We start from the raw sequence: 17433 nt of genomic DNA, 5'->3' as shown, positions 1-17433 counted from the left end.
CAAAGGAAAGCTCAAAAAACATATTGTGCAGACAGACAGTAAGAGTGCAATCCATTCCACTCTGACGTCAACAACAAGACTTCCATTGGTTTTAATGAAGTTGGAATGCATTTGAACTCAGCAGAACTTACTTCTGAGTAAACATGCATAGGAACAGGCTGTTCCCTAAGTTTGGATGCTTTCAACACAAGTTGATGCCTACCATTAAAACTGTTTTTAGTTATTCCCTTCAGACCAGTTTACTATGCCTGAACGTTCACATTTGCTGCAAGGTATGAAGTTGGTCTGAATAATGAGTTCCAAATTGACAATTCATACACACCAGCACTGATAGCTAAACATTACATAAACATACTTGAGGCACAAGTAATGTTCCTCTTCTGGGGAAGGCCAGCCTACAGGCACTACCAAGTACTCTGTAACTCTAGAGCAAACAAAAAACATTTGGAAAGGGATGTGCATTAAGAAGCATTTTGGAATGGTGCATTGCACCAGCTGAAAAACACTATGACTGAGAGACGTGCTTTCACAGGGGGCTCCTAGGGCTGCTGATGGCGACTCGGGCTTCATCAGTACCTAGAGTCTCTCTCCTTTTCTACAGCTGGGAAAGCCCTGAATATACTGCCTCACACTGTCACAGCCCCACGAGCCACCTAGCCTCCAAACTAGGCCCTATACCGGGAGGAGGTTTCCAACTTAAGAATAAAAGCCATTCCTCCATCTGCTCCGTTCCCAATGGGAAGTATCCTATCCTGCCACGGCACTCCCACTGATAATGTCGCACCAGCAGGAGTCTATACTTGTGCACCAGGAAGATAGTGGAGCCTTAAGCAAACCCGGAAACAAGCAGAAATGCTCATTTCCAGATCGGAACAGGTCAGCAGAGCTCCCTTCTGTGAGCTCCACTGACCTGCCCTCTTCTTTGCTTACGGATCCCACTAGCTTCCTATTGCACTAGCGGTGAGTCATGCTAGCGCGCAGGCAACATAGGATACTGCTCTATCACTCCTGAATAAAAGCACCTGCATCCTGCTAACTCACTGTATTACTCCAGAGTCCTGCATACCTTAAATGCTATGCCTTATTTTCTAAGATACAGAATATTACTATCCAGAAAATATTACGGACCAAGATATTATATCCCAAGTCTCCTGACTGAATTTACCTTCACTAGATATTTCCTTCCAGGGATTTGGTGGATACATAAATGCTGCATTTTGGATCTGGTCATTTATGTCTTCATCCTCATTAAATGGAAATGTACCACTAAGGCTCACGTAGATGATGACTCCCACTGACCACATATCCAGAGATCTATTGTAGCCTTTACTCCTAAGCACCTCTGGGGCAAGATAAGCTGGGGTTCCCACCACAGACCTCCTGAAAGACTTCTCACCAATAATGCGTGCAAAACCAAAATCACACAGCTTCACCTGTAAAACAAACACTGTTTCATTAAATTATCATGTATTAAACACAGAAACACCAATAGCTAAAAGACACAAACCTGTTATGGCTGGCTTTTTTTTTTAAGTTCAGGTGGGTTGTAAGGAGTTGCATGAACTATTTTACAAGGACTGTTTACTAGAAAAATAGCCCTATGCGGTCTGCATTACTCATTAATACCAAGTTGCCTGATAGGACACAATGGGCTGGTTCAGATGTAACATTAAACCATAGCTTAGCATTATGAAAGCAAAGTTAGCCTCACATGAAGCTTGCCATTCATCTGAATACAAAGTCTGATTGATCTTAATTATGGAAAGTGAAAACAAGCCAACTTTAAACCACTGTGTGTGAAGCTGCCTTGTCTTCACTAACCGTGCTTAAGATTAATCACAGTTTAGGGTTTGGATGACACACTAAACTATGGGTAATCTAAAACAAAAGCCGAAGCTTCCAGTCTCCTCCTCGTGGCCACACCAAAGGGAAAGAGGGAAGAGCACATGTGCCATGGGGGAGACTAGCTTATTCTCATAACACTAATCCATGGTCTCATACATCTTAAATGCTGTGGTTTCGTGCTACATTCGAATGCAGCCATTAGGTAAATCGTAAGAAATGGTTCTAGTGAAAGGTTCATTCAGATGTCTACAAATATTGGAAGTTGTCCAATATTTATCCAAAATGGCATAATAAAAATACAAGAATACAGGGTTAATGCAAATCTTATCCTAGATTTCCTCTTGCAGAATGTACAGCCATCAAAGTTACTGCTTCATTCCTTACCCACCTGAGGAAATGGTTCTGCTGATGCTAAGAGTACATTTTCAGGTTTTAAATCACAGTGCACTATATTCTTGAAGTGTAAGTTCCTCAGAGCAACAAGAATCTAACAAAAGGAAAAGAAAAAAGTGTTTTCAGAATCACTTAAGTACTAAAGGGTCAGTTCAAAAAGGTGCGAGATGCTATAACATAGACCATGATTTGCCTAAAACCAAGTGCAAGGTCTTCAGATTAAGTGTTTCCAAAGTCCTGCCCCTCCTCTCTTTTAAAGACTGAGCACGGGCAGGGGTGAGGGGCACACGACACCCACTAACCTGACTTCACAAGAGACTGAGTCATTATTCAGCCAGTTATGAGTCAGAGTCATTATTCAACCAGTTATTTGTGGGAGGTGCTTCTTTGTAGTTGTAATGAAGAGAAATCTCAATCTCTTACCTCTCCCAGTGAGTATACAGTGAATGGAATATCACGCAATCCAGGCTCATATCCCCACTTATGGCCATTTCATGCATAATATTCTTCCTATACAAGAGGTTAGCTCCACTGAAGAAAACTTGTGTACCTCAGCAGTTCTGAAGTTCAGCACTAGTATTTTTGTTTCACAGATGCTTAACATTCTGTTTCACACACATCTTTCTGAAACAATTATATTCAGCGATGGCTCCAAAAAATACACTATATACATGCTGCTCAAATCAGTTCAAATGCCTTTTGAAAACCACAATTTACTAAAGTTGGCAAAGTGAAAGATTGCCCATTCACAATAACCTGGGGAAATGCTTCTTATGTATGAACAGAAGATAGCAGAGAACAGGAACATAGCAGCCATTACAAACAGAAGACCCACCTGGGTGACCATGAACTTGGTGATTCTTTCTGGAAGCCGGCTTTTCTCACTGGAGAGAATCATCTCCAACATATCTCCATGAAGTTTTTCCATCACAACAAAAACCCTTTCTGGAGTTTCAAACATACATTCCAGGTTTACAATCCCAGGGTGGTGCAAATTCTAGGAAAATATATAATATTGACAGAACAATGTACTTTATGTACTACATGTCATGGAATATCTACTACACACAGGCCCTGTTTTGTCTGGATACTAGCTATAGTTTATTGTTTTGAAAGCACTCAAGTAATATCTAGCAATATTTATACATGAACAGTATATGCAGTGGCTCTTTTTATAGTTTTCCTGTGCAGTTCAAAAGGTTACTTAACAGGAGTATTAAATATACAAATGTTAAAAAGAGTATTGCACCTAGCCATATCAGCAGTGATCACGTAGACACTGTATATTCCAGACCTTGATAATCTAGCCTTTTCTTTCAAATAAGAATGAAAATAGTCACCAAGTAAAATTTGAGCCTCTGATTGCTCAGCCTACTCACAATCTTGCAATAAGAAATTGATTCCTTTGATGTAACATAACAGATTCAAATCATCCTCTTTGTACCTGCAAAATGGCCACTTCATTGCGCAGCTGACTTTCCTGTTTTGTAGGGAATCTCATTTTATCAATGACTTTAATTGCCACATCCCTTCCGGTTTTCCTATGTTTTCCTACACAAACACAAAAAGGAAAAAACAAAACAAAACTAAGCATCTCCAGCCTACCTAAAAGAAGAGAATTTGAAGCTAACCTTTTGCACAAAGAGGTAGGGATTGGAAATAACATGTATCATAACACTAAAACCAGGGAAAAAATATTAGTCCTGTACAGACGTTGAATCTGTTTGCATGGGAGCTAACTGGGATCATGCTAGCTTGCTGCCACCCAACCTGGCATTTGCATGTTGAGCTTCACATTTGCATGGCGGCTTGGAGCTCAACTTGCATAGGCTCTAGCCATATGACCTGTGTACTGCAAAATCCAGATGTACAGATTGCATGGATATGGAAAGCAGTTGAAGCATGCAGGCTCCTATGCAAACAAGAAGTCCAGTGCATGAATATCAGGTGAGGATGTGGGTGGAGTGGAGCAGTGTATTCCGAATCACAATCCCAACAGAGCTCTGCATTGTCCTAAAGATCACACCGTATCAAAATACTCCCCGTGACTTGTTTTGCTTAAGACAGTTGTTATTATCCAAGCAGCTTAAGTCTAATCTCACCTTAAGACCACAAGCCTTGCATGCCCAAGATGAGAGGACAACATGGGGGAGCCTTTTTCTCAAGCCTTGCATGCCCAAGATGAGAGGACAACATGGGGGAGCCTTTTTCTCAGTACACCAGAAATCAAAAGGTACAGATTTACTAGAAGATAAATTACACCTGTCTCTCCATAATACACTTTACCAATACTTGGCAACAGTTATCCATGTCTTGATTACATCATGTTTAGACTATTGCAATGTGCTCCATGTGGGGCTACTGTTGAAGAGTGTCCAGAAGCTCCAATTGGTGAAAAATGCGGCAGCTAGGCTGCTAACTGATGCATGGTATCAGGTCCATATTACGTCTGTCTTGAAAAGACCTACAGTGGTTGTCAATTGCTTTCTGGACTCAGTTCAAGGTGTTAGTTCTTTAAAGCCTTCAACAGCTTAGGATCAACTATCTAAGGGACGGCCTGTCTTGTTAAGAACCTGCATGGGTATTAAAATCTGCAAGAGAGGCCCTTTTGAGCGCACCACTACCTGCAGAGGTCCATTTGTTGGGCACGCATAAACGGGCTTTCCCCTGCGTCACTCCCAAACTGTGTGATGTACTTCCTCAAGAACTACGATTGGCCTCCACTTCCTTGACTTTTAGAAAGAGTGTGAAGACATCTCTTTAATTTAGCCTCTTAAGCTATGTAGCTGTTACAATGTTTTACTGTTTTTAATGCTCTTATTTTTATTGTTTTAATGTTTTATTATTTTAAAATTGCTGTGCATTGCATGACTTTTTAGAAAATAAGGTGGTATATAAATGTTAATAAAAATAAAATATTGTTATAAAATCTCTATCAACAAGATCAGGAAATGTAGCTCCACTCTTATAGACTGTAGTCAGAGGCAACTTAATTCTCTTCAAATGTACTCTTTGCTTTGTATCACTTCAACAAGAAACAGAATTTCAGAGGCTGCTCCATGTGAGACTCTATAGCGCATAATTAATTTCAATATCAGTTTCAATGTGCAAATAGTCTTGCTTCTAATCCCATTCTTAGCCAGTCACTCGTAAAACAAAATCACTATTATTCATGTACTACAGATGAGAAACTTCGGCTGAGAGAATATTATCTGTTCATAGTTATCCAGTGAGTTAATAAAAGAGCTAAGACTGGAAAATCCAGATTTTACCTGCAGTACAACTCTAGCTGCTAATACACTCATCCTCAATTAAAATAGGCTGTGGAATAAAACATACAAGAACCTTGATATTCAACCTAATACTGTAACACATTCATTAAAGGGAAATGGGAATCTAAGAATAAAAGAAACACCTGTTCAAACAAACAGCTGATCAGTCTGTTTGAGGTGTGTGCAAAATATACATAAAGAGGCACAGAAAATGCTAAAGAAATACTACAAGGACACTGCACTACTAGAGGCCTAGCTAGACCTCAGCTGGAGTTCCTTATTCATTACTGGAGGTTCTGTAACAAGGCAGGGTATAGTAACTGCTCTGGAAGAAAGTTGCAAGCAGAAAGAGTACCTGCCTTAAAGACTGAAATATAAGTAAGAGGAACAAAATTTAGGCTTAATTTGCATTAAAGTAAAAGGCAACCAGCAGCAACACTGCTTAACTTCCACAAGGTAGCAGGAGAGCCAACTACATGGGAATGGAAATAGTTACAGTTGGTAAAAGGGTGCATAAGGCAGACAGTGGCTGTTGCGTCTTAAACCAGGAAAAGAAACAGCATGAAGCAAGACTGTCCAAGCTGAGCTGCTGAGGAATCAGTCTGTTAGGATTCTGAGAAATCTTTCTAGCCCTGATGGCTGCTGAGATCAATTTGGACATGAAATTGCAAAAAGCAAATCAGGAAAATATTTAAGAAAATATCCGGTTTAGGAAGTTGGTCCATCTAGCTTAGTGTTGTCTATGCTGACCAGTAGCAGTTCTCCAGGGTTTCAGACAGGAGTCTTCCCAGCCTTACCTAGAGATGCCAAGGGTTGAATCTGGGACCTTTGGCATGCAAAGAATGTGCTTTACCACTGAGCTACAACCCCTATTATTGCTCTCAGCTCCCATTATTGTTGCACATCTATCATTATTTCTGCAGTCACTTATCACATTAAAACAAACAGCCAAGTTTGTTTTATATATCAGCCTTTCAGGAAAAGAACACTGCATAAAAGCCAAATCTCTCTTCATAAATCTGATGTGTATTCAAGCTTACCTCCATACACAATTCCAAACTGACCAGAACCAAGTACCTCATCAGCAAAGATCTGATATACTGAACTGATATCCTGGAGAAGAGGAGAGTGTAGCCAGGGGAAAATAAACATTAGGTTAAATTACTTGAGAAAATGTCCAAATGGATGATAACAGAGATAGAAACTAGAAAATTAAAAACTACTCTACATGTATGTTAAGGGAGGAAAGAAAAGGGTTGTGACAAGCATTTTTCAGATGAGTTCTGTCCATTCCCACCTGGAAGAACTGCTTAAACCTGTAGTTAATACCATGTATAGTGACATGCTTGCCATGCTAAGAGTGAGATGGGTACAGCACACACAAATGACATGGTCCTCACTCAACAGGACTAACAATCTCCACTGCAGTGTACATTCCAAAAACATGTCTCCAGCTGCATCCTGACAGAGGAAAAAACAGCCTTCTAGTCAGCATGAAGGTGTGCTTTCATGCTAAGGCCAGTCTATATGAGTAGCAGCCTATAAAAGCCCCACCTCCACCCCACCAAGAACCATGGTTCTTAGTTTCTTTAGCACATGGATGCACATGTTATGCATCAGGAACAATGTCATTCATGCTCCAGTGAAATGCTCATCAAAAAGAGAGAGGGACAGGGGGAGCACGACCCTGTTGATTCTATTGGACCTCTCAGCAGCTTTCAATTCCTTCAACCAAGGTATCCTTCTGGACAGGCTATCTGGGCTGGGCATTGGAGGTACTGCACTGCAATAGTTCTGCTCCTACTTGGAAGGCTGATTCCAGAAGGTGGTGCCGGGGGGTTATTGCTCTGTCCCTTGGCAGTTATGCCATGGGGCATCACAGGGTTTTATTTTATCCCCCATGCTGTTCAGCATCTACATGAAACTGCTGGGGGAGGTTATCCGGAGATATGGACTGAAGTATCTCCAATATGCAGATGACACCCAGCTCTATCTCTCCTTTTCATCAAATCCATGTGAGGCAGTGCTGTTCTGGACCAGTGTCTGGGTGTGGTAATGAACAGGATGAGAGCCAATAAACTGAGGCTCAATCCAGGTAAGACAAAGGTACTGTTAGTGAGTGGTTCTTCTGCCCAGATGAGTGTTCTTCAGCCTGTTCTGGAGGGGGTTGCACTCCCCCTAAAAGGTCACGTTCATAGTTTGGGGGTGCTTTAAATCCAGCACTGTCACTGGAGGCACATGGTCTCAATGGCTTGGAGCACCTTTTATCAACTTAGGCTGATATACTAACTAGGATCCTTTCTGTACAGAGATAGCCTGGCTACAGTTATCCACACTCTGGTAACATGCTGTTTGGATTACAATTATATATGGGGCTGCTTTTGAAAATGGTCCAGAAGCTTCAGCTGGTCCCAAATAGGGCAGCAAGATTGTTAATGGGGACTGGCCAATATGATCATATTACCCCAGTGCTTTATGATTTGCACTGACAGCTAGTCCATTTCCAGGCCAAATTCAAAGTGCTGGTATTAACTTACAAAGCCCTCAACAGCTTGGGGCCAGATTACCTGAAGGATTGTCCCCTTCCATATATACCTGCCTGGACCCTAAGATCACCCTCAGAGGCCCTTCTCCGTGGCTATTAAGGAGAAGGCGTTTTCAGTGGTGACACCCCAGTTGTGGAATTACCTCCCCAGAAAGGTTCACCTGATGCCTACAGTGTGGTCTTTTGGGTGCCAGGTGAAGACCTTTTTCTTTTCCCCAGCTTTTTAGCCCTTCAGTTTTATTTATTTATTTATTCATTTCATTTCATTTCTATACCGCCCAATAGCCGAAGCTCTCTTATTTTAAAAATTGTTATTGTGTTTTTAGATCTTTGCACTGCTGCTGGCTTTTATCTTGGTTGCTACTTTGGTTTTGTTCTGTTTTAAACTTATGTTTTTATATTATGTTTTACTACATTATTGTATTTTATGGTTTTAAACTTTGTCTTGTAAACCACCCAGGTAGCTTCAGCTAATGGGTGGTATCGAAATGTAATAAATACATAAACAAAAAAACAGAAGGCAGCCCCACAAAGAGTAGATTAAAAAAAACTTAATTCACATCCCAAGATTGAATAAATGCTGATGACTTTAAATTATAGGTTCAAAATTTAGCTACTGACATCTATTTCAGGGGGCAGGGAGAGAGAGAGAGAGAGAGAGAGAGAGAGAAGGAGACATTAACGGTATCATTTCAAAGTTTCTCATTCTCTATGCCTCGTTACTAAAAAGTGAAGGGACTTTACTATATGCAGCTTTTTTCAAACAAGCAAAACATATCACATCAAGTAAATATCACATCAAGGAGTTCTTCAGCATTTAATTATTTTGATATAAAATAACCATCAGTGGACAACTAACAACAATCCAGTTACAATAGTATTTATACTTTGTGACTCACCACATTTTCTTGGATCTGGCAATTTGAAACAGAAATGCTGACGGACAATTCTTCTGCAATAAGAAAAAATACATGTTTTAAATGTGGAGGCAATATTATGGTGAAAGACGAATGGCTTAGCAGCCACGTTTAGCAGACAAGTTACTGTCAAAATTTAAAATTCAGCCCCAACCCCCCCTTTGGGTTTCCCAAAGCTGCTTGTTTGAGGTCCCCTAACCCACAGCCTGCAAAGTTTCCCTTGCATTGATGCCAACAGCACCAAACTCCTCCCCTCCTTCGACTGTGTGGAATATTTTCCTTCAGCAACATTCTCTCACTGGCCGTCAACTTATTGCTTATGTCTGTCTTGTCTTCAAGCCACATGCTCTCCTTAGGTCTGTGCTGCTCAGGAACTGATGGACTTGCAGACACCAATTTCCAGTGTACAAAAAACAAAAACAAAACAGCCCAAACCACAGAAAATATGGTGACTTTGGGCATTTGTGCCAACGTCTCAACCCTGGAATCTGTTTTCAGTTCCAGGCCCAAGTTCTGTAATATGCAAGAAAGAGTGCCTCTAGGCACATGGAGAGTGCACTTTCCTCCTACTGAACACCTACATCTTATCCACCTTTCTGCAATTAAGGATGCAAGTTTACAGCCTGTATGACATGATTATCACACAGGCTGGAGCTCCAGCACTGCTCTTTTTAGAAATTAAGCATTGCCACTGCCTCCTTAGTTCATGTGCAATCAGAGAACCCAGCCTTCTCAGCCAACATCCTGGTTTTTCTCTAACATTTTTCTAGTAGCTTCTCAAACATGATTTTCTCCACATTCTATGCCCTGGCCAACTTCTCCATTCTTCTCCCCCAGCCCAGGACCACACTGTGCAAGGAGTCAGCCCAAGAATCTGTTTTTAATACTAGGGCTAAACCCAGAGTCCCCCCATTCTGTCCACAAAAAGAAGCCCACTCCAAGTTTCCACCGCACCCTCCCTTCTTTCCAGCCCTCCTTCTCTCCCCCACCCCTACATATTACATGCATATCACAAAGGAGGTAGAAACTGTGAGAGGGGCAGGGGGGCGGGGAGAAGAGGAGGAGGAAATCGGGAGGAGGGGAGGAGGAGAAGACCCCACCCAGCCACCAAACCCAGACTGCAATTTTTCATGGTGCCTGTGGACATATTTCAAAATGTAAAATGTGCTCACAGACCCAACAAAGTTGCCTACCCCTGATATAAACACTTCATGACTTCACAGCAGTTTAGCCAAAGGCTATGACTGGGTTCACACAAAACAACAACCCATTGTAGGGTGACAAACCACAGTGGGTTGTTGTGTTGTGTGAACCAAGACTGATTTCCACAGGGTGGCTTGTGCATGGACAACAAGCCACCCCAACATCCCATGATTTGTTGTATGGGTTGTTGAACCCACTATGGGTTTGTGTGTTGTTCAAACCTGGCACTGCCAAACCACTGTGGGTTGCGGGCATCAGTGAGTTGGCAAAACCCCTGCCGCTCTTGCTGAGTGATCTTGCCCATGAGTGACAGCCCCTCCAAAGATGCCCAAGTGGCGCTTTGGAGGGGCTATCACTCATTAACCCCTTTTTATTTTCCCCTCCCCACATTTGTGCAAATGGAATCCAAACTTTTTTTACTATTTTTTCAGCCCTGGTAATGTGTGCAAATGTCCCCGTTTGGGATGGGGAGGTCAGAGTTGTGCAGTTGTGCAACTCCAACTATCAAAAATATATAGGCTCACCTTGTCTGGTGCCTTGCATGGTGTCAAACATACAAGGTAACAGACAAGAGAAACCTGTGTATAGACTGATTTTACAGCTTTTGACAGTTGAACAGGTATGGAAAGGGGGGTAGATCACCCCCTTAGCAGAGTGATCCCACGGTTTTAAGTATTGCCTCGTCCCTTGGGGATGCCCTGCTTCGAATCCCCACTTGGCCAAGTCCCCAGCATGTTATTTTCATAGAGATCTACAAGCCACCCCTTTTTCACACCCTTTCACAGTAACTGCAGCTATGTTTGACAGTTGTCAAAGGAGCTGTCAAAGGTTGCCACAGTTAGTGCGAAGGGGACTGAAAAAGAAGTGGCATGTAGATTTCTGTGGAAAAGGCACATAAAGAGAAAGCCTTGGAAGACATGGTTTGAAGAGACAACACTAGCGTACAAAGCCTCCTTTGAACATGGCATTGAAAGGACTATTGTATTGTAATGTTGCTGCTTTGATAGACTGGGCATGTAATTATTTTAGATTGTTACATTTGGAGGGTGATGTATTTGCTATTGATATCCTAGTGATTAGGATTAGTTAGCAAAAGATTTATTAGCAAAATGGGGACACTTTGTGATAGCTTATTTCTGAAAGAAACGGGTTTTCGTATATTTAGGGAAACTATAATTGTAATGTGGGTATATTATGGAATGCATTTGATATATTGTTTTTATATGTTTTTGTTTTATCTATATAATTATTTGTTTACTCTCCTCATGAGCTGCTTCGAGCATCATTTCGAAAAACGAAACAGAAATAAACATCAGGAGGAAAAGTACCGATGTTGCTCACTTGAATGGCATGCTACCCAATTTCACATTTAAATCAAGCCTTTAGCTGTTACATACGTAGAATTAGCACACCAGGAATTCATGATCCCCCAGGGGCCACACTAATGTACTAACGCCACATATGTAGCAGATGAGGGTTTAATTTTAATATGAGGCCAGCCATATCAACTGTTGCAGGCTTAAGCGATTGCGCCCCTGGGTGGGATACACTTATGATAAAACCCTATTAGATACTACTGAAGAAAGTAATGTCTAGCAGGAGATTTTTGCAACAACTATCACTCTTTGAAGTACACATTTTGGGTGGTAGAGATGATCTTATAATTCCCCAGATTGCCAATGTTTTACTTATGAAGAGCATCAGGTGCATGAAAAGCACCATCGAACTTTTTAGGGGTGGATTTTCAAAAATTTAACTTCTATTGAATGGCATAAGCCAAATATGAAGATAACAGAATGGATAACAGAAAAGGGTAACAAAGAATTTGCTATTCATGTTGTAAGTCAAAAGAGCTGCTAGACATGAAATAATATCACTCATAAAGCGTGTACATACTAGGAAAGAGGAGCCCAATACTGTCAGGCATTTACATCTACACAAAATACAAAACTGTGTTGAACCAAGGGCAGTTTACCACTAAGAAGGAAAAAGTGCTTTTCTGCTCTTACTGTGATCTTTCCCTTGGCCTGCAGCGGTGCAAACGCTAGCCTGAGGTGTGACCGGCATCAAAGCCTGACGAATAGCTTTCTCCCAGCTCTGTGCTACATCCAGTCCAACTCCAGTAGCAGCTAAAACGGGGCTGTGGTGGCTGCTGCCATTGTTCTCACCAACGAAGTACACCATTGTGTCAGTTATTATTTCAAAGCAGTGAGGGTTGCTGCCCTGCACCACATTGGAGAAATCCCGCGGCTGAGTAACCTGGAGAATTTCAGACAGCGGAATCTCCTAAAGGGAACACAAAGCGTTAGGCACAAAAACGGGAGGGTGTGAAACAACCACCTGTGCAAGTCAAAGTCACAGTTGTGAGAAAATAGAAGTACTACTGCACTCAGCTAGGAATGTTTGGGTAGCACTGAAGGGCATTGGTTCTAGTCCCACTTTTATGCTCCCAGGCATTCCACAAAGGCCTACCAGTGAAGTTTTGGTTTTGCTCAGGACCCAACTGGGCTTTCCTTCTCAGGTTATGACACATGTGGCCAAGCTGTGGAAAACATGCTGCCCTCAGGGCTCTCTCCTGTGGCCCATCGGGTGCCCTGTCCAAGTTCCCACCACCACTGATTTTGTCCAAGCTGCAGCTGCTGCTCGCACCCTCCCAAAGGCCACCAATGTTGCTGATAGGCCGTCTGGGGTCTATAATGAGCTGGCACGCCATGCAAGTGCGGATGCCAGAGCGCCATGTAGTAGGTGCCCTGGCAGCCATACTCGGAAGGCTGACTACAGAGTGTGCCAGCTAGAGCATCCACTCTGGCATGCCCCATGGCTAGGCTGCTGCGTCCTTTTGGCGCTTCTATTCTGGCGGAGGACACAGCTCTGAAAAGATATAAGGAGTGGACCAGACAGGCTGTCTGGCTGGCTTGTGGGAGGAGGGAAGCCACAATGGGAGCTTTTGCATCTGTGAGACAGGATATGCAAGAAAATGAATGGGTGAACCAAGGGTGGGGGGATGCTTGTGTGCATATGTGTGTGTGACACCGAGAGAGAGAGGATGAATATAAATGCATGAAAGATGATAATGAATTAATGAATGGGGGAGAGAGCTGGGAGGGGAGCTGGGAGGGGAGCTGTGGGGAGGGGAGCTGTGGGGAAGGGGTGTACCCACCCATGTTTACCTTTGGCTCCACCCACTGCCAATATATGGCTCCCAACCACTTCCCCACAAGTAGCTTCAGCCCCCAAAAGATTGCCCACCCTTGGGTATGGCAGCGGTGCAGAACCTCAGGCCCAGGGGCCGAATCCAGCCCTCCTGGGCTCCCAGGCTGCCCCTGGCCCCATCCCTTTCCACCATCCACCAACTGTTTGGTGGTTTCCCAGCTTTTGTGCAGTTTTCCCCATTCTAAAAGGTTTAAATGCCTCTCCTAAGGCTGAGTTACTGGCAGTATGAGCTTTAAGCTACAATATGCTGGTATTTTTGGTATTTTGCCTCTGCCCCTTTTGCCTTTGGTCCTGCCCACTACTGGAATGCAGCCCCCAGAAGCTTCTTCAAAATGGATTTGGCCCTTGGGCTGAATGAGGTTCTGCACCCCTGCGGTACAGGATGGAATCACCTTTCATCTCTGGTGCTACATTGACTCCACAGCCATCTTTTAGCTCAGCACCACTGCTGGCAAGGTAATGATCTGATTTATCTTTCCTGAATCACTGTGCTGAATCTAAACCAGAAGAACCTCTCCACACCCACTCTGCAAACAGGTTTGGGTGGCATATTTGCATTTTATAGCATTTCAAATGCTTTACAATCCTCCTTATTTACAGGTACCCTTTAAACCATGTCACAGACCAGGACTAGTTTTAGCCCTCTCAGTTTTCTTTGCATGCATGCACACACAGATGCTCACACAGAGTCCCTCTCTCCAGACAGTATTCTACTTGTGTTATTTCTTCCCCTCAAACGTTTCCCAAGTCTGGTTTCAAAAGGAAGAAAATATCCATATATGGCTCAGTACTGTAGTGCACAAACCCACAAATAGAAAAACTGTACATTGGAGACACAGTGCAGCTTCAGCAAAAGTACTTCTCATTCTAAACATCCCTGTATTCCATTTTCAACAGATGAAAAAAACATCTACAGAGTTTCAGAAGAAAAAGCAGCAAATGAAGGGATCCGACTAGAGATAAAATGACAATAGGCAAGTGGCATTTTAAATTGGAGAGCTGGTAAGGAATGAGATTTGCATCATTGTTTACCTTGTAATACTTTGTCCCAGATTCATTCTGAAATAGCGTAAGACACTTGCTATCCAGTCTCCAGTAATGTCTTTTTCTCTGCAACAAATATAGAATGGTTTCACATTAAGACATGGCCGCTGGCACCCTCTACTCGTATCAGTCCTGGACGTTACAATGGCATTTACGTTCTGCTTGTGCTTACATCTTTAAGGTCATCTTATCAACTGTACTGTTAAACATTACATACTTCTAGATGTCTAACGTTCAATCCTGCACAGCAAAGCATAGGACAGGATCAGTTCACCAGGACCTGCTGTGACCTTTTTTTGGCAGAAGGAGTTAACCCCACCTCAAATGCCAGGTTAGTACCAATAGGTACTACCTCCATGGTCCCAACACTTTGGAAAAGCCCCCTGTGTGGCACGGGAGGACCGCTATATGACTCAAGGGGATCAGAGGGAGCAGGTAGAGGGCAGAAAGGGGAGACAAAACTCTGTCCCCACTTTCCAGGTGCTCTTCAAAGGCTGCAGCAGAGCTGATTCAGGAGGCTTGCCTTGGATACGGACAAGGGAGAACCTCCCATAATCTAGGACCACCCCACAGTGTGAGGAAGAGGAAAGAGCATAGGATCATAGGAAGCTGCCTTAGTCGGACTAATGGTCCATCTAAGCCCAGTACTGCCGACTCTGACTGGCAGTGCCTCACCAGGGTTTCAGGCAGGATTATTTGCTGACCCTATCTGAAGATGCCGGGGACTGAACAGGATTGACCTTCTGCATGCAAACCAGGCGCTCTGCCCCTGAGCCACGGCCCTTCATTCAAACTGCTGCTACTATCAACACTGGAAAGCTTGTGAAGGACAGGACTAGGCCCCAGAGCATGAAGTGAGGGGATGGGGGGCCAATCTCGCTGCTTGACACTACTCAAGTTTCCAACTTGATTTAACAGGCATGCTGCTGTCTTATTCTAAAGCATCTCTGGAACAGCTATGACCTGAACCCGACACGCACACAGGGCTTCTGTTGGTTGCTATGGCAGACAGCTCAGCAAGCACACAGGAGTCTTGTCTCCTTTCATAGCTGGTAATGAAGAAGCCCTGCTTGCACACACAGAGCCATCTTGCTGGATCACTGCCCTCCCTGGGAGTTTTAAAACAGAATGTTTAGTTTAAAATGTAAAGTAGTGCACTGAAAAGTAAAGAGCTTGAGATGACTAACCAGGTTGTCTCTGCTAGTGTAATGAACCATCCATCCTTCCTTCACCATTGTACTGCTCTTCCTCTTTGTGTGTTTGACTGATTGCACAACCCTCATTAATGGAATATTATTGCTCGTCGATGGGCTGTTGAAAAAAAGAATTGCACAGCTCCAGTCATACATATTTCATCACGCCCAGCAGCAGTGCTATATTTCAGGGCAAGTTTCAAGGAGGGGATGTCTTCTTGCCAGTAAATTCTGCTTTGACAACCATCTTCTAAATAAAACCATCGTAAGATAGGTCACATTTGCCATGAGCATTCAGATGAGAAGAGTTTTTTTAGTCCCCCACCCACCCTCCCCAGGATCAGGCAAAGTCCTTTTACCACTCTGAGGGGCTACGCTGCGAAGTCTCAGATAAGCACCTCAAGGTCCTCCGCCGCATGACAGAAGATGCTGGGGCACAGCTGTTACCTCTTGTGTAGTAGGTGCTAGCAGTGCCCACGTTGTGCTCGAGTACCTGTTCTGATCATGCGGTGCACCTACTTTTATCAGCCACTTTGTGCTGGAGCATGAACACTGCTCCAAGCAACCTCTTCGGGTGTTTGTGCACTTTGGCCAGCTGCATCTCTCCTGACCTCAAAGCTCCTCATATTTTCATGCTCTTGTACATAATAGTGAGGAAAAGGTTAAATATACCAGGCTGGGATAAAAGTGACTACAGAGTAAGGGACAGATGGATAGATGGATGAAAACATTTATAAGCTACTTTTCAGCCCAATGTAGGGTCCCTAGATTATGCAATGCTAGACCAAAAATATATCCTTAATTAGGATTAGTGCATCTGAAGCTCATATTCAGCTCAGTTACTAAATGCAGAAGTGTCTGAACCACACCAGGAGATAAACAACTCAGCACCCTTCCCACCAGAAAACAGTAAGATAAGACAAAAGGCCTATTCTAAAATGAAAGCAATCCTCCTGTGCTCATTTCTCCTTTGAAGGGCAAGACAGGTACTCGAAGGACCTATTTTGAATGGTGTCCAGTAGGATATGAGCTCAGCACCACTTCCACCTCTACATCCATGGGAGGAGAAGGCAGACATAGGGCAAGAAAGATGATGCCCAAGGAGGGCCTTGCACTCCAATTCCCATTTGTTCAATCCAAACCTTGCCTATTATGGAGAGGATTTGAAACGCACAATGGGCTGATGGAAATTTTATCTTAGATAAACAGGTAGCGCTTTTATACTGCACAAAGTGCAGTATAATACTCACTCCTTCCATCTTCATAACCTCCCTGTGAAAACTGATGTTTATTATCTCCATTTTACAGTATGGAACTGAGGCTGAGACATTCCACTCTTAAGACCATATAATGAGTCCATGACTGAGAATCAATCCAAGTCCAGTGTTCTATCCCATAAACTACACCAGCTCTCCTCTTTTTTAAAACAACGTTACAAGCTATAATTCACATAATTCACCCTTGTACAAATACAAGAAAAAATACAAATTACCCTTTTAGAAGTGACATTTAGTATGCCAAATTTGCTTTCTTTAGCTTAACTCCCAAACACACACAAAAGGCGCTAAATTGATTCCTTATGTAACTCCATTTAATCAATTGACCTGCATTAGGATTGGAATGAGTTTGGCCTAAGGTCAGGAGAACAAAGTAGTCCTATAAATCTAGGTCAGCATAGCATTTTCCATCAACTAGTCTGTACAGCAAACCATGCTACAATAATGCAATTTATGTCTATGTTGACTCTCATAGGGGACTTCTGAAACTTCTGAAAGATTCATGCCTACATACTTCTGTATTACCCGCTC

General features: G+C 42.9%; 1 protein-coding gene across 3 annotated transcripts in view; it reads right to left on the bottom strand.

Annotated features, from left to right (window-relative positions):
• The window catches only part of PRKD3 (protein kinase D3), a 66456-nt gene that overhangs the window by 6847 nt on the left and 42176 nt on the right, over positions 1–17433 (bottom strand). For 2 of the 3 annotated variants that reach the window (XM_084828270.1, XM_084828272.1), the window contains 9 exons: positions 15620–15743; positions 14421–14498; positions 12185–12461; positions 8955–9007; positions 6551–6623; positions 3683–3789; positions 3074–3235; positions 2234–2332; positions 1166–1433 (listed from right to left, as the gene is read on the bottom strand). In XM_084828270.1, coding sequence (XP_084684396.1) covers positions 1166–1433; positions 2234–2332; positions 3074–3235; positions 3683–3789; positions 6551–6623; positions 8955–9007; positions 12185–12461; positions 14421–14498; positions 15620–15743 — 1241 coding nt within the window. Of the gene's footprint in view, positions 1–355; positions 425–1165; positions 1434–2233; positions 2333–3073; positions 3236–3682; positions 3790–6550; positions 6624–8954; positions 9008–12184; positions 12462–14420; positions 14499–15619; positions 15744–17433 lie in introns of all 3 variants that reach the window. The other variant, XM_084828271.1, reaches the window with a different exon arrangement.

Source organism: Heloderma suspectum, chromosome 1, assembly GCF_057233095.1.
Source record: "Heloderma suspectum isolate Gila_16-S chromosome 1, 16-S_ref, whole genome shotgun sequence".
NCBI classification, from domain to species: Eukaryota; Metazoa; Chordata; class Lepidosauria; order Squamata; family Helodermatidae; genus Heloderma; species Heloderma suspectum.
Note: the sequence above shows the minus strand (reverse complement) of the source record. Positions and strands in the feature narration are given on the sequence as shown.